The following is a 25,569-nucleotide window of genomic DNA, read 5'->3' on the forward strand; positions in this document are numbered from 1 at the left end:
CAATTAAAACTTGCCTCTTCTGATAATTAATTTGAATTGAGTTGATTTTGAGTTTAACGTGCCTTTCAGCAGTAAGGCTATATGAGACGTGGACCTACTGATTAACGTGAAATCCAAGCCACATGAGCTCCCGCCGGGAATCGAACCCGGATCTCCCACGCCAAAGATAATTAGTTTCGTAGGCCAAATTGTTACTTTCTACAAAATGTAGTAGCTGTTAACTAAGGTATCCTATAAAATCTGTCACAACTAGTTTAGTTATAAATTCGTTTATTGATAAAAAATTTATTGAAAATCTAAATGATAACCTATTATTACCCATTTGTATCCTAGACTCTTTAAGTTAATATCTGCCAGTTTTAACCGGAAATATTTAAGTGAACTCAGTAGTATAAACATAAGTCATATTTACTGTGTAATAGAGTGAGATTTATTTCTATTAGTATTATTATTTGACGTTCAATAGATTCAGTAATAAGTTTGAACCAAAAATTTATACGAAACCAGCGTCCAGCGATTATTACATACATAAAAAATCGATACAACCCAATATTTTCATATCTAGTAAATGATTGAGCTTCTTTTTAGAAACCAGAAATTGGTGTTTTCAGTACCAGATCTCAAGAATGAAATGAATTGAATGATATATATATATATATATATATACAGAGTAAAATAAAATGAACGACTGGGTCGAGAATCGAACCTGTGTCTTGAGCTTACCGTACCAGTGCGTTAATCCTTACGCTTTACAGTCTGTTCCTTGAATATATCCGTATATTCATCACTCTTGTGCAGGTCCTCATCCGATGTCTTGTTTTCTTCATTGCTAGAAGCTATTTCGGAATCAGAATATTCAAATGGATCATGGTGACGTGTACTGATCACTCATAACTCAACTGAAAGAAATCATGTGAGTCATAGCCCTTGGTAGCCTGAACACCAGTGAGTTTTAGTTTAAAATATCAGTTAACCTATTTCTAAAGTACATTATTTCATTTGATTCACAGAAGACAATTTCTGAGAAGAATTGTAAGAAGCGCTTCAAAAATTAGTCGGATTAATTGTTCTGCGAGAGAAATTAGTTTGGCATTGAAACCTCATTATAGAGTTCTACAGTGTTTCCAAATAGAAAGCGACTTCCTGGTGTAAACTGCTTATTTGTGCTTTCAGAATCTCTGTAATAATTCCTTTACTTGGTTTCAATCTACCTACGAGAGTCATTTGAAAAGTTTTCGGAATAACATAGAAAATTTCGATTTTTTCTCGAAAACTGTGTATTTTTCAACCTAGTTTCCCTTCGCACTAATACGTTTTCTGCAACGATGTTTCAAGTCTTTACGCCATCACGAAAACCATATTGTTGCAGGTCGAAAATGTACTCCTCCACTGATGTTTTTAAGCCGAAAGAAAATCGAAGTGTTCCAAGATATATTTTCTGCTTGGGAAAGTTGTGAACGTCTTATGCAGTCAAATCTTGTGAATAAGGTGGATATGACAACAAATCATACCCCAACGTATTGATTTTGGCTGTTGGAACGACACCCTGTATGGGGACGAGCATGATTATGATGCAAAAGAAGGTTCTTATTCAACAAATCTGGCCTTTCTATTCGTTATTTTTTCTTGTAGTGGTTTCAATAGTTTTAATTTGTTTAGCGGTGACTGTTTTATCAGGTGGAAGATAGTTAATTGGAAGGATACCTGTCGAAAAACCTGAAGCCAAATCTTTCCGACAGATTACACACACTAGGACTTCTTTGAAGGTGAATAATTAGTGTGTTCCCACTATTATGATTGCTGTTTCGTTTCTAGAGTGGAGCAGTGTACCCATATTTCATCAGTGGATATGAATGGACGTATTAAATCACTTGAATTTTTCATAAAACGGGCTGAGTTGTCTTTAGGGATTTGCATTCTCATTCGGTTTTGGTTAAATATGAACATCTGAGATCTTGTGAACATTTTGCAAGAAGTTTGATTTGCCAAGAAGAAGAAGAAAAAAAGGCTTATACAGGGTGTTAATGAACTATACCGACAAACTGAAGGAGGTGATCCCTCACATCAAAATAAGAAAAAAAGTTCATATGGACCTATGGCGAAAAGTGCATAGTTTCAGAGCTAGAGCTGTCCAAACTCGCGAAAAAGCCAAATTTCCAGACGCCCTACTTCGAATTTCATAAGCTGTAGATGGTGGTCTTTATCAGCGTAAAGGAAGTCACGCATACACAATCCAAAAGTGTATATTTCATCCATTTCCAATAGGTATATAGGGTATTCCCCATAAGATGTAATTCTCAGATATGCTGTCAATAGAGTTTTCAGATATAGCCATAGCCTGATTTCAGGGAGGGTCCAAAGTAGGCAGGAGGTAAGCCTTAACAACAATGGACATCAGTTCTTCGGAGGGAAGTCGGAACTGTTAGGAACCGTCAGCTCCATGTATTTTCGTATTCGAAGTAATGTGTGCTACCATGAATTTCATCACGATATGTTTCACGTTTTCTTCACTAATAAGCGTGAAAGAAAACATTCCATCATGCGTTTTCCCGAGTACAAGGCACCGTGCTGCTGATGATCCTTAATACTTCCGACATCCCGCCAAAGGATTCCGTGTTCATTGCTGTCAAGGCTTATTATTGGCATACTTTGGGCCAATCATAAAGTCAGAGCATATCTCAAATTTAGGTTGATGTCATGTCTAGAAATTTCACCCTTTAGAGAATACTCTGTACACCCATTGAACATTAATGAAATATGCATTTTTGGATTGGGCATGCGTGACTTCCTGTACGCAGATAAGGACCACCATCCATAGTTTCTGTGAATTCGAACTAGGTCCTCTTGAAATTTGGCTTTTTCGCGATTTTGGACAGCCCTAGCTCTGAAACTATGCAGTTTTAGCCACAGATCCATATGAACTTTTTTCCTTATTTTGATGTGAGGAATCATCTCTTACAGCTTGTCGGTATAGTACATTAACACCCTGTATATATACAGGGTGGCCCTAAAGTAGGTATACAGTCCCGTGTTGATCAACTCATTGCTTTTTATATCATTTCTTATTGTTATCCACCAGGTAGACTTAGTTTCTTTATTATTTGTTCTTAATGTCTTTTTACTTATATCTTAAGCTCGGAACAGCCGAAGCAAATAAACCTATAAGCTAGAATGTTATACATGATCAATGCAGGGATGTATACCTACTTTTGGGCCACTCTGTGTATTTGCCCTGTCTGTCGGTGTATCCATTCGTCCGAAAAAAAAAAAAAAGTTTGTTCGTGTCTGTTCGCCCGAAAAAAAAAATGAAGAGCTACTTGATGGACCACCATCAATTTTGGCCAGGATAGAAGATTATTAGCTAGGAATCGAGTTCGTTCTTCGCGGTGATCCATCAACCGGAAGTCATATATCTATATCTATCTATCTATCTATCTATCTATCTATCTATCTATATATATATATATATATATATATATATATATATATATATATATATATATATATATATATATATATATATATATATATATATATATATATATATATAATTACATTACCTGGACAAGAAATAGTGTATTTAACGTCTTCTGTAATTTAAAGTTTCTTTTACAATATATATTTTAAATGTATGTATATATTTATTTACTTTTAATTTCTTTTCAGCTGCCCAAAATTGATTGGTCGAAGTACGACATCTCCTTTTCATCAGTCCCGACTCGTCCGACTACAAGAACTAGTGCTTTTAAGACAACTACAACAAGTGGTGGTGAGAGTAGTGAGTCCGAACAAAACATAAAGAAGACAGACGGCAAGATTTTAGTGAGAGGTCGTGTGTATGATGAAAGTAAACCAGAAACCTTTAATCAGGTAAAAAATACAATACAATAGCATTTTTCTTTTTCTTTTTTTTTCGATTGTAATGTCTGTACGTAGAAGTGCTTATTTGTAATTTATTTTTAATTAAATACCTTGAAGATGAACAGTATCACAGCTTTCACTTAGGATTTTTTTTTCTTAATAATAATAAACACAGTTTGTTGTATTATTTATTGCCTTCTATAAATCGTACAAAACTATGGTTGCCAGATATCTAAAATCAAAGAGAAAGTGTCTGTATTTATTTACAGTAACTATATTGTGAAGTTCTGCTTGTGTAGGTATAGGTAGAGCAAATTACAGTCCGGAATCGTTTTCCCATTACTGCGTTTTATTACAAAATTCACTATAACCAGTATATCAGAAATGTTACTATAAAGTAAATTCTCTAATACTGGATAAAGAGAGGTGACCCAAGGTCCAAATAGCCTAGGACAGGATATTCACAGAGCTCCGAAGCAAGCTGGGTGACTGAGATTAGGAGTCCCAACAAAGCTCCGAGCAAGCTGAGTGGGAAGAAGGAAGCCTAGAATTCCGAAACAAACTAGAGGCTTTGGGTTAGATATCTCCTAGAGCTCCAGAGCAAGCCAAAGGATGAGTGACTAGTCGCAGACTGATGCTTCTCATTGAAACCTCTCGGTTACATAGGTACTTCAGGTAAGGCGGTGGTGCTGTTGTTCCAACGTTATACATGACCACTGGTGTCGGTGCTGTCCCTATCTTCTGCAGCCATAGTAATCGATAGTAAGACACACATGATTGCTGTTTGTAAATAGAAGCACATGTTGGGTGTTTGTAAACACAACCACGCGCGATATTACAATTGTATTATAAAAAAGAAACTTTTCTTTTTAAGAATATTAAAATTAATACAAAGAAAAATCTGAATATACTTATAACTAATAGAAGGAATCAGGTTTTGTGGTACTTCTTATCACCTTGAACTGCTTTGATTTGAGTCTTACGGCTTAAAAACTTGTTATACATTGTAGCATTTGAGATTCACTAGCACCATTTTCTGTAATTTAAGCAACCCTGCTTTCAGTGTATCAACGTTGGTTCTATTTCTAGTATCTCTCCAGAAAGATTTCATTTTTGAAGACACACTTTCACATTCAGCATTGCAGTTGAATGTGGAGAAAATGTAAGAGTTTATTACAGTAAAACCTGTCTTTAGCGGAATTAAACAGGACTTACAAAGAAGTCCGTTAGAGACAGGATTCCGTTTGACAGAGGTAAACCTATGCAAAAAAAAAAAAAAAAAAAAAAAAAAAAAGTGCATGCATATAATGAAAATGTAAAACAAAATACTATACGGCCCTTATTAAATTTACAATATTTATTTTTACTACGAATTAATACACGTAAAAAAAATCTACACACATTAATTTATGTTTTCTAATAGTCAAGGAGGAGTTTCTGTACACGTCTCTTGTTGGCTGCTCAACTTTCCACAAACACTTTAGCCTGAGAAACTACATTAAGCATTAAGTGTCATTTCGACGTAAGGCAAATTGTTGCAGTTCTTTACACTTTTGACAGCATCCTGATAAATCTTAGGCTACTGTTTTTTCAATTAAATGCCATAGTTCTCTTCTCCCTCTCTACTTCTCCTTTTCGACTTTCTGTGTAATTCTCTTTTAAAGCACGTGTATCCGTTGTATCTGTTTCGGTTTGCATATTACTGTGTTTTGCTGACAACGTAGTGTATATTATACTTACATCTAACCTTTCATAGGATCTCTAAAATTTTTCTAAATGCTGCTCTGTGGAACTGTAAATTTTCCGTTAAGAGGCTTACTTTGATTCCTGGTGTCCGCATAATACTGTTTCCGTTTAATCAAGGCCGTTTAACACAAGTTTCCGTTTAATAAAGGGTCCGTTGAAGACAGATTTTACTATATTTTGTAGTTTTTCAAGTTTGTAGAACATTCCTTGTAAATGAGTCTATACTTTTCTTCGTCTGATGTAACTACCTTTAGCTTCTCGAAGGACAAAACCAAACAGTATTCTTCATAGAATTGATCCATGTTAAGATTCTCATTTTTTAACCAGAATTTTATTCAAATTATAAAAAGGAGTCAAAACGCTACCGGCTTACCAACGAAGAGGCATGAATTTTGCTTCTTCAGAACTGAACGGTTCGGCTAAAACTTATACAAAACTACTTAGTACAAATGTATTGATGTTATTTAACAATTACAGAGGGTTCAGTAGCCACATAAGCTAATAGTCAACTTTGTCTCGTTTTTATCTTTCTTCGTCTCCCCACGCTCAGTATGTATTGGAAGGTTAGCACATCTTTTTTACAACTTCCAGTATGTGCATTTTGCTAGATAATTATGTAATTCCAGCTAGTTTGATTACATAAATTTTAAACGAAATACATAGGAAACTTAAGTGCCACATTGGTTACACTGGCGCAAATCCCGGGGAGTGAGGAGAACATGTCACCCTAATCTTGGAACTGGGGGGTTTGCCCCCCCCCCTAATTATCCGATTTGAAATGTGTTCTTTGGGGAGAAATGTGATGATTTATGTGTGACTGCCACAAAGGAAGGTGAGATGAAATTGATGTCCCTTGGCTTGTTTCATTTAAAAAAAATCATATTCTTTAATATTTCAAACTGAACTTTATGCCCTGTCGCATTTAGGTCACTGGGGTCCCTGGTTCGATCCCAGCTCGAGTCGTGTGGACTATGTGGTGGGGAAACACCGTGCTCGTGGGTTTTCTCGGGGTTCTCCCGTTTCCTCCCACTTTCTTCATTCCACCATTTCACTCATCTCTCATCATCACCGTCTTCTTTAGCCTAACCGGCATAACCGTGGGACGTAAAACTTAAAAGATTTCATTTCATTTTCATTTAGGTGACATCAATCTGTATTGGTTCCGCTTCCGCTACTTGGACACAAATTGCAATAAGTGGCACAGAAGGGTATATCCCTCTCCTCATGCTGGAAAATTTTCTCAGCTGTAGATACGGGCACGTATCCCCGGAAAATAGGGAGACATTTCCCCCCAATATTGGAACTGAGGGACTCTCTCCAATAATCCGATTTTAAAAGTTTTTTTTTTTTTTTTTTTTTGTATTAATATGTACCACTACTTCATCTACATCGCCTGATATATAATATATAACAGGTTTACCTCAGAAATTAGATTCATCTACCGGAATATAAATCTTCACCCCCCCCCCACCCCCCACCCATCCTGCCCAGAATAATCCTCAAATCTGTCCGCCTCCCAATGTTGATGACAACTCTGCTCCCCTGATCCTCCACAGCATTGTTTTTCAACTTCATAAATATGTTAAACATATCTTTAAAAAAGAAAAAAAGAAAAAGCACGGTCCTTCTCCCCGCCAATGTAGAGGACCGATTTGCACCGCTAATTGGTTATGAACTTTACTAGTATTTTTAATATAGGGCTTCCCAAAATATAAGTATGCTTTTATCATAATTGAAGAGCAAGAAAGGAGTCAATATGAGAGAAACTTCGCCAGTTTTTAATAGATAAATTTCTCTTTCAGTCATAGAAGTTGTCAATAAAAAAAAAAAAAAAAAAAAAGTGCTCAAATCATAGTGAATATACCTCTGTATCTTGGGTGCAAAAATAAAATTTTGGTGTCTTCTAATTTTAAACTTTTTTTAAATAACATATATCTTTTCTATAATTAAACTTGTGATTTATTCGCCATCAGATCTCCGAACACAGTTAGTCCTAGAATTTTGATATTTTGTACAGATATTTTCTCTGATCCTATGCTGTGGGTAAGACGGCTTTTGCGAAATTTGCCTCTGTGAGTTGGGGGAATGGTGTTTAAGTTGTTTTTTTTTTCACTAGATTTCAGAAATTGTTTAGAAACTTGATTTATCTTTTATTTTATTTATTTATTTATTTAACTGGCTGGTATTGTTAAACAATCTGTCGTTACACTAGTAGTCTTGTGACTTGTCTGTCGTATCGTACTCAGGGCATAGATCTTATGCATTATCCAAAAGAAGAAACGTAGAACGCAATACTCAAATCGAGAATACCTAGAAGTGTTCTCCTTCAATGGTCTTAAATGAGAAGTGGGATAAAACTTCTTATGTTCAAAATCACACCTTATATCTTATATTTCAGGTCTTCATTTTGTTATTTTTTTTTATTAGAGCTAAGTTCCAATTATTATGAAAAATCAATTATTCTACTTGTGCCTTTCCATTTGTGGAGAGGGTTACTGTGGCTGAGTGGTAGAGCGCTTACTTCTGGCGCGTTGGGTCCCTGGTTCGATCTCCGGCCAAGTAATTTTGTGGTGGACGTCGTGTCTGTTGGTTTTCTCGGTATACTCTCACATTCTCATTCCACCAAGTTGAGTTGATTTTAGTTTAGCGTCCCATCCAGCAGCGAGGCTATATGAGACGTGGACCTACTGATTAACGTACAATCCGAACCACATGAGCTCCCACCGGGAATCGAACCCGAGCCTCCCACGCCAAAGGCACGTACGCTAACCGCTTAGCCACGAAGGAGCTCTGCTTATTCCACCAAATCTTCCAGTATCGTTCACTTGTGTTAATCATCCATCTCCTTAGCCTACAGAGCATAACCGTGGTACGTTAAACTGAAAGATTTCATTTCTTTTTTTTTTTTCAGTTGTGGACAGTAGAAGAACAAAGACGATTAGAAGAGCTGTTACTGGAATATCCTCCAGAAGAAGTTGAGATGTCCAGGTGGAAGAAGATCGCTAAAGCTTTAGGTAAACTATTCAGTGATAAAATAGAACTATACAGAGCAGAGAAGAAATTAAAAATATGTTTTTATCCCTCAGCGAAATTTAAAGCCTTTATTATTTTAATTATTCTGTTACAGTGTTAGTTGCTTAATTCCAGCAACGTTTTGATAATCCTTCAAAATTGCTTTTGGTCTTTGTAGTTGAATGGATGAAAGGTATATACTTTAATTTGACTATTGCAGGTGAAGAAATAAGACGGAGAGATAATTCTGAGTGTTGTTACTGGATTGATGCATAGCTTCGTGTTAATTTCTTTCTACAATAATATAAGGGTTACATCGTTAACTGAATCTATTTATAGATTTCATTGTGTACAGTTAATAGTTATCCCTTTAGATCGGTGAAGCGCAATTTATAATACACTGTGGACCAGGTCAAAATAAGAACCAAACGTGGGAACTAGGGAAAATTAAAAATTAAACTATAACGATTGGAACTTAAGTGTTAGGAATTAAATTCTTGGGCTTTCGGCATCTATGGCCATGTTAGCTCGCCACGTAGAGGGGTGACGTTCCTTGGCGATTACACTACTCGGTGAATTTGGGAGAAAAGAAGTAAACCGCCTAGGACCATTATGTTAGAGATACCACCTCGGCATTTGCCCGATGGGAATGAGGAATACTGTAGTCAGGATAGCTAACTAAAAAAAAAAAAAAAATCTGTAACACTTTTTTCAACCGAGTGTCCCAACCGGGAACCGAATTCGGGACCGCTTGCATCAAAGGCAAGAACGTTAGCGACTACGCCTACGCAAGGTCACGATTGCAATTGAAGAACCTATTATATTCGTATTTTGTTCTGTGGGTGTTTGTTCTATTCTCCGTATCCTGTTTCTTGTTTTATGTGCCCAAACTAGGCCAATTAGGCCCGAGCTACGAACATTTGAAAGTAACTATATGAAATATGCATTTCTCTAAAAATCGTCTCGATATCAACCACCAATGTTTGTGCGTTACCCTTTTAAACTACCTTGTAGAGTAAGCTAGGTAATTAAAAGGTTAAGGAAAATATTTACGTCCAGGTCTCGATTCAGGTATATTTTGATGGACACCTACACCCTTCCAGTTACTCACGGAGTTTTAAAAAACGAATAATTCGTACATTTTTATTCGCAAGCCGGATAAATATACTTGCGTGCGCCATTTTGTAATCATAACTTTAGATGGTAGCATAGGTATCGAAACTCGCAAGCTCAGCACTCGCCCTCAACTAGGCTCTGGCTCAGTGAGCCCGAATCCAACTGAAGAAAGTGAGCGCGAGCCCACTTGAGATTAATGAGCGCGAACTCCAATGAAATAAGTCAGCGCGAGCCCAACTGAGGGAAGTCAACGCGAGCACAAGTGAGTGCGAGCTTAACTGAGGGGACTGAGCCCGAGCAAGCCTGAACCTAAAGCGAATAATCACTTTAGCCCTAATTCGTTTATATATATTTAAATCACCAGGTTATTATAATAAACATATCAACTAATAACTACTGACCATTTTTTAGTCCTTCGAAATCACCTGAATCGTGTCAGATATCGTTAATTTATTCTTCTGTTTATACATACATTATAGATCAACAGCCATCCATTTCGTGTATCATGTCGATAATAATGTTTACCATGACAACATGTCAATAATAATGTTTTCTCTTTTAACTACAGATGGTGATCAGAAAAATGGAAACACCTGAACGAAATTGCAACTTACCAGATTAATATGGTGTCGGGCCACCTTTCGCTTTCAGAACAGCCTTGATGCGACGTGGGATGGAGGCATAGAGGTCGTGAATGGTAGCAAGTGGAATTTTACACCATTCCTCGTGCAGGGCATCTGCCAGTTCTGTGAGAGAGGATGGAGGTGGAAATCGTCGCCGGAATCGTGTTTCCAAGACGGTCCACAGATGTTCAATTATGTTGAGATCTGGGGATTGGGCGGGCCAGGGGAGGTGTTGAACTTCATCCCGATGTTCCTCAAACCACGCTGCAACAACGCCAGCTGTGTGAATGGGTGCATTATCATCCTGGAAGATGGCGTCATTGTCCGGGAACAACATCCGGACCATAGGATGCAAGTGGTCTCCTAAAATTGCGACATAATCGTTGGCAGTGATTCGTCCGCTAAGTGTGACCACAGGACCCAATGAAAACCATGATATGGCGGGTCACAGCATCACCAAGACGCCGCCATGTTTCACAGTTGGGCGGAGACACTGCAGATCATAAGCTTCTTTGGGCGTTCTCCACACATAAACACGGCCCATGGTTGGGAATAGGGTGAAGGATGACTCATCCGACCATATCACACGTTTCCAGTCCTCAACGGTCCAAGTTGCATGGTCGCGGCACCATTTGCGGCGTGCGAAAGCGTTATGGTCCCTGATGAGCGGTTTGGTCCGTGCAACACGACCCCGTAAGTTCATGTCATGTAATTCGCGGCGGACTGTGATTGTCGAAACAGGGTGGGAGAGGTGCTGATTGAGTTCCTCCGTCACTTGCTCCGCAGTGGCAAGACGGTTCTGCGTGACAATGCGCTTTAATACCCGGCGTGACCTGTCACTCATGATTTTCTTCCGCCCACTGTTCCGCTTCCCCGATGTGGTTTTTCCGTGTGTTGTGTAGGCCGTCATCACCTTCGACACTGTCCCACGCGACACACCTAACACAGTAGCCACTGTCGTCACACTCACTCCACATAACCGCGCACCAACAATTTGCCCTCTTTGACAATCTGACAGGTCTCCCAGTTTTACACTACTTCCGTCTGCTGCAGCCACTGGACACTGCTGTTCCACTGCGCCTGACATAGCATGGAGACCGACCTAACACACCACCACCAGCGGTCCGGCGCTGCGGGTGCCACGATACCACTGCCAACCCATACATCTGACGTGTTGCCAACTACAGGTGTTTCCATTTTTCTGATCACCATCTGTATATATATATATGTTTGATTATTGCGCCTCTGATCATGTATTGACAAAACAGGTACAGATTGATTATAATAAGAATATATCGTTGTATAAAATGTCGCCCAGAACGGGAATTCCGTAACAGTATTACAGTGAAGGAAAGAACCCTGGATATTTTCAAAACATTCACTTTTTGAATAGTCCTCGTATTAATTATTATTACATCACCCCTCGTATTAATTATTATTACATCAATATAAGTAGTCTTCTCTTTTCTTCCTTCTCCATATATATATTAATTCATTCATAACAACATTTTATTTTATTACAAATCACATATCAGAAAAGCGTAGATTCATTAAAAATATTCTTTATGGGTCTATTCAAAATTATATCTAACTGATGACTTACGCAGAGTTACTGGTTAATTGTTCCTTTTTACATCGAGCGATAACATCCATATACAAATGATATTATTTACAATTAAGATCGTCATCATATCACACGTCAACAAGATCAGAAGGCAACAATTACGTTTAGAAACTTTCAATTTAAGATCAATGTCATGGATTTCAATTTAACACAATCAGATCTCTTTTGAACACGTAAGATAAAATGAAAATGAACACAGCACTACAAGTTACCACAAAGACAGAATAAACCAACAACATAAAATATTTCAAATGACAAGCATATCATAATCATATCACAACATATTGCACAATTATAAAGTTCAAATGAAGTACTCATATTATAATTCGCAACATCTGAGAGAATAGATTAAGAATTGTTATCCAAGTTTAATTTAGTTAACACATCAGGGTTGACTAAAGTTTCAACTAGTTTTAGCCATTTCCAACTTTAATCTGATACTTATTTTCCTCTTCTTGCTCTACCTTTTCATTACGTCGCTGAAACTTCTGATGAAGTCCAACTCTAGGTGGATCTACAATAACAAGTATCTTCTTTCCAGCTACTTTCTCCACTACGGTGGGCAAAATATCTTCAGTCCGTCCGACAAAATATTCGCTGTTTGTGATGACATTCTTTACAGCATTGGCTCATATCTTCAACTGCCTGGCTCGACATTTCTATGCCAAGAATTTGAGTACATTTCTTAGCAAGAGTAAATCCAATTCCTCCAGTGGCACAACACACATCTATCAAGGAAATTTCTTCGTCAACTTCAACCATTTCCGCGATGGAAGTATAAAGCTGCTTGGCTCCCGAAGTATTCACTTGAAAATAAGAATCTGGAGATATTCGGAAACTCATGTCACAGATAATTCTTCTCCGAACAACAGCCGCAGTGGTGGAGGTTTCTTACCTTCTTCCTTTTCAGTGGAGATCTGGAAATAGAGCGATGTTACATTCAAGCTGTTTCCTTCTCCGTTCTGGAAGTAATCTTTCAAATCATCCTTAATCTTCCCTATAGGCAAATGCCTCAGAAAGTCTGCAAGTCCTTCTCTTTTCTTTCTTCTGTCTTCTTCTTCAACCGTTCTCCATAAGTAACATCCCACAAAGGTATTGTAGCCTGTTTTATTCTATTTTCTACAGGTAACTCAACTTTCGCCTTTTTAGAATCCTTATCATCAAACTTTTCCAATTTTCGCTTACGTTGATCAGTTTCCGCAACTTCGGCTGAAAGAACTCGCTTCTTCCAACTGTATCCATTCAAGGTCTTTACTGCCTTCTGTTGATCTTCAGTTTTGAAGATCAAATAAATCCAAGGACTTGCTCTTTTCGGTGACCTAATAGTATGGCTTCCCAACTTCAAATCGTCTGTCAACAATTTCTTCAATTCCCCTAGCCTGTAGAATCTCGGCAGACCTTTCACTTCAATTTTGAATACGCCTGTGGTAGTAGTAGTGGTAGTCTCCTTGGCCGGAGATGATGGTTCTTCGTTAATTGTAGCATCCTCCGCATCACCATTCACCACAGGTTCAGTTGTTTCGTTTTCATCCTGTTCTTCAATATTTTCATTTCGTCCATCGACCTTCTTCTGACCTTCTTCCGGTTCTACTTTCATATTCACACCAGTACCATTCACCTTTTCAACCAATACTTGCAAGTTCTCTTTCAAATTATGCTGTAACCGATCGAAAACATCATTAATTTGTTGTATCAAGTTGTCATCCCTCGATTGCATGGATTGACTTAATTGTCGAGTCATATCTAAGATCTGGTTAGTATTTACTGTTTCAGACATAGATTCTTCTGAATTACCAATTACGGACATATTTTCCCTGTGTATATTAGTCATACTTGACTGACGTATAATTTTTCTCCCACTACGCAAAACAGTACATTCAATATTCATACGTCCCTTTTTATAAAAGTTAAGACCCTATCTTTACTTTACTTCAAGATTTGTACAGGGTCCCGGATTACGTTGCACCAGATAAAGCGAATAATCACTTTAGCCCTAATTCGTTTATATATATTTAAATCACCAGGTTATTATAATAAACATATCAACTAATAACTACTGACCATTTATTAGTCCTTCGAAATCATCTGAATCGTGTCAGATATCGTTAATTTATTCTTCTGTTTATACATACAAAAACAAATGTCGCAATGCATTGTCCTTTTCTTGCTTCAGAACTTCTTAAGCAAGAAAAGGACAAAGCATTGCGACATTTGTTTTTGTGGAACTATCATCAAGTAAACTCTGTAACTTTGCGCTTTCAAATCCATGAAAATAATTTGGATCAAAGTTGGGAGGCGGACATTTTGATCGATACTCCATGTTCAGAATCTTCGTTGCTCAATGTTCTTGAAAAAGATCGCTGCAAATAGGAAACCGAGTACAAGCTGTTTGATATTAGCTTTGTTGATAAGGTGTCTGCTTGCCATAATCGGATTTTTTTTTTTTTTTTTTTGGGGGGGGGGGTTTACAGCCTCTGTCAAATGTGTACTTGTGAAAAGCAAGAAATAAAAGCTGCACGAGTGTAATACTGACCACTTATCTCTTCTACAAACCAAGAAAAGTCATGGAAGGGTTGAGTCTTCAACCTTCACACCACTCATAAGTGACATGGCATGTCCCGAAGAAACGAGGTGGAGGATACCTTGTCTTTTCGCATATGTTATTCACCTAAATTAGTTCTACCAAATGTAATAAATAGCTTCATTATCCTTCGTTCAACTCCGTGTGGACCACTCTTGTGAATATTTAAACTTTCAGCTTGTTATTATCTTTATACTAGCAGAATACCCGTTTCTCGCACGGGGAGAATACGTTTCATTTTGGACATAAAGAGCTCAATTTGCATTTAAACTACATCGGCAGTGTCACTGTTCGTCTCAGTGACCTCGAAAACTATGGATTCGGCACTGATATCGGTCGTTTTCGATCATTTTTAAATATCTCTCCCTCTCCTCCCCAATGTTGCATCTTCAAAGTGAAATTATAAAAACTATCCCAGGCCCGAACCTCATCTATGTTGAAAATTTGATCGAAATCGGTTGGGTGGTTCAAGAGTTATTAAGTCATAAACACAGTCACTTTCATTTACATATATATTAGATATAGATATAGATTCATCGTAATTTACTTTTTTAAACTTGGAATCGTCTAAATTATTTTTAGAAGGAAATCACTGTACTGGATTTAGTACTACATTGTGTTTTTGGTATGTATTTCAATTCATATTCCTGCATATAAAATAGTCATAGATTTGTAATGTAGTCAGATGTAAACTTTATTTATTGAAAATACCCTTAAACGTAGTATTACGGATATAAAGGCATAAAACCTGCATCAAACATGGAGGCCCGTATCAGATTCATCCTCAATTTCACTCAGTTTCAATGCAAATATATTACGATAAAGGGTCATTAAGTTGTATGGAAATTAATAACTCACTCACCGAATGTGATTAGAGAGTGAATACTGTGAATACATTTTAATTAGTTATTTTTATAAGTATCCTATAAAACTGTAAGCCGGCAAGACAATTGCAGATTTCCAAGTCACTGTTTTAGTTTGGAATAAAATTGTTACAATAAGGTTGGAGCATAGATATAGTACTTGTCATCTTACAGTCGGTAGGCAATATATAAAAATAACGTAGAATAAGGAGCAATATTTTCGAGTAGATTAATACGACATGAGTATTTGTCGATATTTCCGGAGTAAATGATAAGATGTGGAAATAATGGTTTCTAACAAGGAATTTTAATAATACCAATTCAAGGTAAATTCAACATTTTCTCTTCAATCGGAGGATATTGAAAGAAAATATGTAGTTATACAAGTAGCATAATTTTAAAAAAGAACACACATGATGAAGAGGACAAGAGGACATTCAAACGCACCGTCACTGTACCGTTTTAACATTTGGATGCTTCAGTAAATATAATTTTAACTTCTATTATTCTTAAATCGTTACCAAAAATATTGATTGAATCATTTTTCATATTCAACCCTTGATTGAAAAAGTAGGATTTAGTCAAACTGTAGTTGATAGTTGAGTTTCCAAAATTCAATATATTTTGTGTTATTTCAGGAAACCGAACACCAAAACAAGTCCAAAGCAGAGTTCAAAAATATTTTATTAAACTGCAAAAGGCTGGTTTACCTGTACCTGGGAGGATTCCTCGGTTAGAAAACCAAGTGAAAAAGGTATGTACGACAATTTCTTTAACGGATACCATCTGGCACATCTTGTTAAGATTAACTAACACTTAGCTGTAATGTGCACTGGGAATCCTAAAAGGATATTTATATTCCTTGTATAATTTCGGCACCTACCTTGGTTTGTACGGCTAGTCAGCTTCACAAATATATTTACATTTTATTCATATACATTTTTCTACACAAAACATCAAAATAAATATCAAGTTACTAAAGAAAGAATTGAATTTTTCCTGGTGACGTGGTTTTAGTAAGTCTTCTCGGACTATCAGCCAGGTGAATGACTTGACATCCGAATAGTAAAGATACTTTTGCTGTGCCTCCCCCTGGTATGTCGTAGGGGCGATAAAAACTAATATTTTATTTTCAGATACCAGAGTGAAGCAGCAATTTCTACTCACACTCTTCTGTGAATAGTTACTTTAATCAGCCTAACCCCATTTCGGTTCGCTGTGTACGTGTTCAAATAGAACAGAGATTTTAATGTGTGAGAAATGTTTAATGTAGACGTAATGTTAATGATGATGTGTGTGTGTTTCAAGTCATCCTTGCAGAATACACGAATCACATATTGAGCAAAATTAACCTGTTATAATCCAAACTGGTACTGGAACACCTCACAACCATTCCTGGTATCAGCGGCGCGTTGAACCTCACAACTCCTGGTGATTCTGTGGCGTTCAACTCGATGAATTTCTACATGTTGGAGGTTGTTGTGGTTGCAGCTTCTCGTCTTTCGTCGAGGTGATATTTGAATCAGATGTACACTCATGTCCAAAATGATTGTCGCATATCTATAACTGTCTTCTTGTAAGAATATAATTTGATAATGATTTTGCAGGGTACTTTTAATACTGATACTATGTGTATAATAGGGAAATGTCTATTTGTGGGAAATTTCATAGAAAAACAATTATAAATACGAAAATTATAATGAGTAAAATAAAATATTGCTAAATGGACAAGAAAATTTTATTATGGTTTTATTGTTCTTATTTACTGCTCTTTTGACATGAAATTTGCCACATATATGTCTTTGCCGATTATAGACATACTAACATTACAAGAAATACCGTTCGAATTCGTTATCAAATTATATTCCTACAACAACCTATTTATAGACATGCGACAATAATTTTGTACATGAGTGTACATTGACCTGACCAATATTAGTCTCGGATAATACCTAACTTCTAAGCCCACAGACGAAAAATGATAAAAGGATTGCAAGATTCCAAGATAACTGACTGATAACTTCTGGACCGAACTTAGTTCATTCCCAAGATGAAGGTTGACTTTTTTGACGGGCGATAGAACCTGACTGGCCTGGAGATGAGTGAGCTGAACGACTGTACCCTGACTGAACTGAACTCTTACTGACCACAAAGCATCCAAATCTTAATATTTTATATGAATTAAACACTTCCTTTATTCATTGTTCTTATTCTTGAATTTGTTTCTTTCTTTATTATTTTGACATTGGATGGTTTATCACCTCATGGCTTGCTCAAATATGTGTGAATCAGATGAAATTATGACAACTCGTGGTTCTACTAACATGTAAGCGTTCTTTGAAAAACACCCAGGAAATTACAATGCCAGTTGTTGCTTAACATGTTTTGCGTTACAACATATTCATGTACTTGTATTTACATTCTCTTTGAGTATAATGTCTTTGCTTTGGTTCTTCTATTAAGTTTTCTTCCTTGTTCCTGGTGCATTGGCATATGTCCTGTGATTTGGACATAGAACTTTATAATTTAAAATATTTAACAAATACAGAAAAATCAAAGTGATGCTACAACACTACTAATACTAGTAATACTATCCCTATAGATGAATACATTGTCTGCATGCGAAACGTCGGATGTAAATACATTCACCTGGTTGATAGACCGAGAAGACTTCACAAAAACAAACAAACAAACCAAAAAGAAAAAAAGAAAGAAAGAAAGAAAAAGAAAAGTAAACTTTTTGTGATTATTAAATCACTGACTCACAGCTAGGAGTACCAACGTAAACCGAATCCACAATGTACTCTTAACACATTTCACTTAACTTCCTTAATAATTTCTTGTTGAGTTTAGTGTTTAGAAAAACATCCTTTTAGGATTTCCAGGGCACAGTATAGATGAGTATTAATTACTCATTGCCGAGTATTTAAAGTATGTAATTATTTAATCATTCACTTAGCTCAGTGGTTAACACAGGTATTTCTCTTATATATCATGCAATATTAAAGAACCTAACGATGTTATGTATATTAGATTTTAGTAATGCATACATCCTGTAACAATAATTTGTAGCTGATAATGTTTTTAAAATCTCATCTTGAGGCGATTCTATACAGGAAAAAATGAGGTGTTAAAACAACACAAAATGACTACTACTATACGTTGTATTTGTGTGTTAATTTAACACCAAGGACGTCACCTTCCGAGCAGATCAGAATTAACAAGTAATTGTCAGAATTTACATTGGATTTTATTGTTTGGCATAAGCAAACCTTTACGCAGTATATTTGGCGTTTATGCCAAGTAACGAGTAGCGTACTATGTTTTCTGTAATCGGTCACTAAAATAGTTTTTTAAGCCTATGAATTGTCTGACAAGTTACACGAGTAGCAGTGCTGCCATTTGTTGTTCCTCAGATGGTAGCACTGCTACTCATGTAACTGTTGTCACACAGTTCATAAGCTTACAAAACTATTTGCGTGACCGCTTATAGCAAAACATATATTGTGTTATTCGTGACTTGGCATAAATATCAAATATACTGCGTAAAGGTCTGCTCATTACAAGCAATAAAATCTAATTCAAATTCTCACTGACAGTTAATAGTTATTTCTGATATGCTCGGAAGGCGATATCTGTAGTGTTAAATTAACATACAAGTAACACGCTAAAGTGATAGTCATTTTGTGTTAACACCCCATTTTTTGCTGTGTACTTTCTCAAGCATTCAGCAAATAAAAATGCTTAACATTGACTGAGTTACATAGGTCTAGACGCTCATGAATACACTTTCCCTTGAAATACTTTGTAACTCACAACAGCAGTGTTCAAAGTTATGTTTTAAACGTTTGCTCAAAGATAAAGAGAAAAATAGGTAATTTGGATATTTGTCTTCGTTTTGTTCGTACCTACTAAACTGATTGTTTGTTGTCCTTCATTTTCCTTTCATCTGCAGAAACAGTCATGTACTTCCTTTCCTTATCGGAAGGAAGAAAGGATTTTCTGTCATGAAAAACAACCATTATACATTCCAGGTGATCTAGTTGCAGAGTTGCTATACTGAAAAATTATGTTATGGCTTTTTCTGTTATATATATTGTTTCATCACTATACACTATTAAAATAAATATGCATAATTTGATTTCAGTTTTGTGCTCATGCTTATATTGTGTTTTTGGTTGTTTTATCCTTTATCAAGCGCTCTGGCACAGATGAATTTGGCACTACAACCCTGGTTTTATATCAAGGTTGATTTTAAACATGTATTTGTTATCAAACATCACAGATTATGGATGTACTTGTTTCATATGTTAATTGAATGAAATAACCTGTAAGACATTTTGAATATTTGACTTAACAACTAGGTATGCAATAATTGCAATTTGGAAGCGAAACGATCAACTTTCATTGATTATTCATAGGATTTTTAGAGCATCAATTGAAATGAAAATGAAATGAAATCTTCAGTTTTACGTCCCACGGTTATGCCGGTTAGGCTAAAGGAGACGGTGATGATGAGAAATGAATGAAATGGTGGAATGAAGAAAGTGGGAGGAAACGGGAGAACCCCGAGAAAACCCACGAGCACGGTGTTTGTCCACCACAAAGTTCACACGACGCGAACTGGGATCGAAGCAGGGACCCCAAGCACCGGAGGTGAACGCTCTACCACTGAGTCACCGCGCGGCCCTTAGTGCATCAATTTTTTTCGTGAACGAATACGACATGCAAATAGTTGAATTTGGCAATCAGCAGAAAGCACAATGGCTTTGAAAAATTGAGTTCGCTATTTCTCAAGTAAAAGCCTATTTCTAATGCTAAAAAATCAGTTTTACCTCATTTGCAATGAGAAATCGCCCGCCATGTGCTCTTCCAATGTTAAGTCTATAGGAATCCCGTTTTTTCGGTGATTATTCCTGAATGGTATGTCCGATCGAGACATTCTTCTTACGTCACTCAGCGCACGCTCTCGAATCACCATGTCAAATATGGTGAAGAACGGTTTAGGCATGTCGGACATCTAGTTTTTCGGTGATTATTCCTCAATGGTATGTCCGATCGAGACATTCTTCTTACGACACTCAGCGCACGCTCTCGAATCACCATGTCAAATATGGTGAAGAACGGTTTAGGCATGTCGGACATCTAGTTTTTCGGTGATTATTCCTCAATGGTATGTCCGATCGAGACATTCTTCTTACGACACTCAGCGCACGCTCTCGAATCATCATGTCAAATATAGTGAAGAACGGTTTAGGCATGTCGGAGATTCAGTTTTTCGGTGATTATTCCTCAATGGTATGTCCGATCGAGACATGCGTCTTCTTACGACACTCAGCGCACGCTCTCGAATCACCGTGTCAAATTAGGTTAAGAGCGGTTCAGGCATCTCGGAAAAGAAGAGAAAATAAATAATTCAAAGACTAGAAATATGAAAGATTGAGAAAGGAAATAATTTAAATCAGGGTGTCTAGAGGACAAGAAAGGCAAGGAAAAATCAAGAAATCAAAACACTAGGTCAAGAATGTCAAGAAAAGTCAAGAAATGGCACGGTAGGTCAAGAATTTGTGTTTTATGTCCCTTTGAAAAGTACAAGAATTTCTGCGGGATCAGCTTCTAGTTGCAAAGCTTGAGTTTCTTCAGACAGTTGCACTTGACTTGGAGCCTTTTCTTGCCACATCTCAATCTAATGATTCACTTGTGCCAGTGCAGAACACTCTGCTGTACAGTATCGCAACCAGATTCATTCGCAAAAATGTCATGATTGGAATCAACAACACCAGAAAGCTCACTACCCTTGACTTTACAAATTCGTCCAATATCAAGATGGCTCAGATAAGAATGTAGATGTTGGTTTTGGTGCTTCTGCTGCTCGCAAAGGTTTAAAAAATCTGGAGATATTGTCATTTAGAAACCAATGCAGAGAATTTTTGATCACTCTGTTCAAGAAATTGTTGGAAAGTGCCCATTGGCCTGCAGGATTGTTAGAGGGGACCCGTGTCTTTCTCCAGATGTAGTGGCGAATAGCTCATTACGAGTGTCTCATGTAACTCTGCCCTTGAATGGTTTGTGTCTGAGAAGCATTTATCTCCATCTATGGCCGATTGTGTGAAACGGGACTACCTTCAACTTTCCGATTCCTCGTGTTTGAAGGAAGCAGTTAAATCATTTGATTGGAAGACAGACAAACTGGACGTATTTCTTTCTAACGTTCTCCGTGACATAGATGTGAATAGTGTTTCGATAACTAGTGTTTCTTTCACCTTGTTTTACGGCAGTGTGGCTGTGGAAAGAGGTTTCTCAGTTACTAAAGAGTTTGGTAGAAAACTTGACAGAAGAGTCGCTTGTTGCTCAACGAGCAGGGTACGGAGTAGTTACTAGCTGCAGGAATGATTTCTAACGTTGAGCTAACTACAGCAATGATTTTGGCGGTAAGAATTTCATCTTGAAGACAGGAAGCTATAAAGGATAAGAAGAGCAAAGAGAACGAAGTGGCTAACAGTAAAAGAAAAGCTGCACAAGAATTAAATTTGTTGGGGATGAAGAAGAAGAGACTTATGCAGCAAATACATGAGAAAGTTGATTCTTTGCACAGAAAAATTACAAAACTAAAAAAGAAAATTAATATGTAAGTGTGTTGCGTAGTAATGTGTATTTTTCATTACTTAAGAAGATATATATGAAGATAAATGTTTTATGCACGTACAAATGTGCAAGTTATCATATGCGTTGCACAATGGTAAGTATTTGTACTTATTAGAATGATGATATGAAATCTCTGTCATTTAGTAGTAGTGTATTCACAGAGAAAGTGTGAGTTATGACACAACAGTAAATGATGCCATACCCCATCCAGGATGAAAGTTGTAAAGTGTATTCTAAGAGTTAACATTGAGATGATAAGATTAGGTAAATTAGCTAATAAAACTCCAACTGACCAAAGCAGTATATACAGGGTAGCCCAAAAGTATGTATACAGTCCCGTACTGATCGGCTCATGGCATTTTATATCATTTACTTTGTTGGTAATTTCTTTTAACTTACAACTTAAGCTCGGAACAGACCAAAGTAAATAAATTAATTATCTTTATAAATTAAAATGTCATACTTGATCGATGCTGGTCTGTATACCTACTTTTGGACCACTCTGTATATTTTAAGAGTATATATCTGTGTTACAGTTTCGGCTATGTAACATAGCCTTCCTCAGATAGCTTTCGACGATGTTACATAGCCGAAACTGTAACACATACAGTATATACATACCCTTAAAATATATAAACTGTTTTGGTCAGTTGGAGTTCTATTAGCAGTCGTGAATGTTCCAAAGTTGCAATGATAATTTACTAGGTAAATTAGATGTATAGTCTTTACTAATTACAATTTGCTAAGACAAAAGTGTAAAATACTTTTAGCTTTCATCTTAACCGGCCATTGGTAGGGAATTAAAAGAATACCCTAAAATACTGTAGTACATGGTCAAGAAAATTTGTAAAATCGTCAAGAAATTTGGTTTCTCCAAACCTGTAGACACCCTGTAAATGCATCATTGTACTTTTTTTTTTTTTTTTTTAATATGCTGTTTAGTTATATTTTACGCAATTTTGTTTTACAGGTGTTATTTTCAAAGAATGAGAGAAAATAACTTCTTATGTATGTGTCTGTTTTGTTGCAGTCTGCTCATCGACACCAAAGAAACAACAGGTTTTTATTCCCTCCTACCACCTTCTTCCCCTCTCAAAATCCGCCAGTATTTATGTCCGAATACGATGATGCAGGGACCAGTGTGTCAGCCGCCCAGGAAATGGAAGGAATACAAGACGACGAAAACTCCGTAAGTAGCTTGCATAAACACCTCAGTTACTGTCATGTGACTATGGAAGTAGATATATCATATTATTCTTTCAATAAAATGTACTTAGTATGGATATTTTACTCTGTTTCTCTTCACTTTGTACCTCCCATTTTGACGCAACATAAAAACAAAATTCTGTGCATAGCATGAAACCATAGCGTTGCGGTTATGCTATGGGTTATATATGATTAACGTAGAACTGGATACGCGTGAGGTACCGTAGTCATAACAAAACCAGTTTTCTTCTTTTTTTTTTTTTTTTTTTTTATCTAGATATCGATAATTTTTACACCAAAACTCATGAACATTTTGTTTATGATGAGATTAAAATTATCGAGTTTTGGAGAGGCTGCTATGGGTCAATGGTAGAGCAGTCACCTTTGGTGCTTGGGGTTCTTGATTCGATCCCAGCTCGCGCCAAGTGAGCTTTGTGATGGACAAACACCATGTGTTTGCGTTTTCTTGGGGTTCTCCCGTTTCCTCCCACTTTCTTCATTCCACCATTTCACTCATTTCTCATCACCGTCTCCTGTAGCCTAGCCTACATAACTGTGGGAAGTAAAACTTATGGATTTCATTTCATTTTAGATTTTAATGCGTCTAAGTTATGTTAATTCTTGTCTGTTGAAGTGTTTTAAGTATCATATCATGACTAGGGATTGACATATATGAAGTGAGTACATACTTCAGACTAATGCTGGAAGAATACAGATATCTAAATAATATAAGTCCTGTAGATGAATCAGGTCAGCTCCCAGGTTAGATACGACGTTCCCTTCTTGCTGTTAATCGTCACAGTCCCACGACTTGCGGAATCCAAATTGTTTTGTTCGTTGATTAATGCTGAAGTCATGCACCTACTGTATTCGTGGTGAAATAGTAGGTACGTATACCTTCAGAAATATAATTTTCTCATCATGTTCGTCAATGCATAAACTTACACAATGAGTTCCTGTAAAGTAGTTGATTTTGGTACGTGAAAACAAATTCAAAGACAGAAGTACAAAGCAGTTTAACAGATAAAGAATTTATCAGTTAATCACAATTAAGTTTTGAAATATTCAAAGTTTTTTTTCTTTTTTAAAAATTTTTTATACCATCCTTTGTAAGTCATTTTGAAGAGTAATAGACTAAAAGTACAATCACGGACAAAAGTTTGCAAAATAAGTTGCTACAAATTTCTGATTGAATTTTCCTACAGCCAAACTTCATCTAAGCTCACGAAATTTGTAACACAGCTAAATATGACAATCCTAGAGTTATCATCAGATAATTTCTATGGTTTTAGAAACGAAATAATTATTATAGATGTATTTGAAATTAATTTAGACGTCGCACCACAGACTGATAGGATTCTAATTATTTTGCCTAAAAATGTCTTTTTGATAGTAATGGCACAAAGTCTTAATCATTATATATATCCTAATACAAATGTAAAGTACTCACTGATATTTACTGCGATGAATCTCAGTTTTTTCTCGTTAGCCGCATCAACCCCATGCTGACAATTCCAACTTCCGATTCCCAGAGCGAACTTTTCTCTTTCTAGAAGATCAATGATTTTCCTTGATTCATGAATTTACTTGTTGCTGCGTAGCATTAAGGTCAGATCTTGTTATGGAACTCTATATGTTTTCTTGTATAGAAATAGTTCCTGTACATGTGGTGTGATGCCCATGTTGTATCTTCTATTTCCTTAAAGTAAGAGGTTGTTTAATGCTTTTACTACGTACAAAATCCCCAAGATAAATTTACGAAAATTATGATTTAATGTGGGTTACTTTACACTGTTCCATTCGATCGTTATTTTAAAATTTATTTTATTCGATGGTTAAAGAATTGAAACACTATTGAAAACACCATTAAGATAGTCATCTTCCTTGTAGAAATATATATTCCTGCAAAAAGTATATTCCTGCTGTCAGTAGCATTGGAATTGAAACATTTTATGACAATTTTTCCATTCGATAAGCATCTTTTTACTATTTCTGATTGGAGGTAGCTCCAAATGGAAGATGGCTCACCCCTCGGCTGCTTTATTATATCGTAAATCTTTTCCATAAATTTCAATAATTTCCAAATAGGTTAGACTTAGTAATACTTAAATAATAGAATTGCCTAAAGGTTTGAGGAGATGTTTCTAAATGCCGGTTATCCCATAGATCAGTGGTTCTCAACCTATTTTTTGGTCACAGCACAGCTTCCTTGTTTGGAGCACGCGCGGCACATTAGAATATGAGTTAGCAACACGAGCTCAACTTTTTCATGGATTAGTAGTGTCCATTCGT

General features: G+C 36.5%; 1 protein-coding gene across 4 annotated transcripts in view; it reads left to right on the forward strand.

Annotated features, from left to right (window-relative positions):
* The window catches only part of Atac1 (Ada2a-containing complex component 1), a 38,505-nt gene that overhangs the window by 6,906 nt on the left and 6,030 nt on the right, over positions 1-25,569 (forward strand). For all 4 annotated transcript variants that reach the window (XM_081756244.1, XM_081756247.1, XM_081756243.1 and 1 more), the window contains exons 4-7: positions 3,667-3,870; positions 8,519-8,621; positions 16,065-16,180; positions 23,102-23,260. In XM_081756244.1, the coding sequence (XP_081612370.1) occupies positions 3,667-3,870; positions 8,519-8,621; positions 16,065-16,180; positions 23,102-23,260 (582 nt within the window). The remainder of the gene's footprint in view (positions 1-3,666; positions 3,871-8,518; positions 8,622-16,064; positions 16,181-23,101; positions 23,261-25,569) is intronic.

Source organism: Thermobia domestica, chromosome 4 (assembly GCF_964235325.1).
Source record: "Thermobia domestica chromosome 4, izTheDome1.hap1.1, whole genome shotgun sequence".
Taxonomy (NCBI): Eukaryota; Metazoa; Arthropoda; class Insecta; order Zygentoma; family Lepismatidae; genus Thermobia; species Thermobia domestica.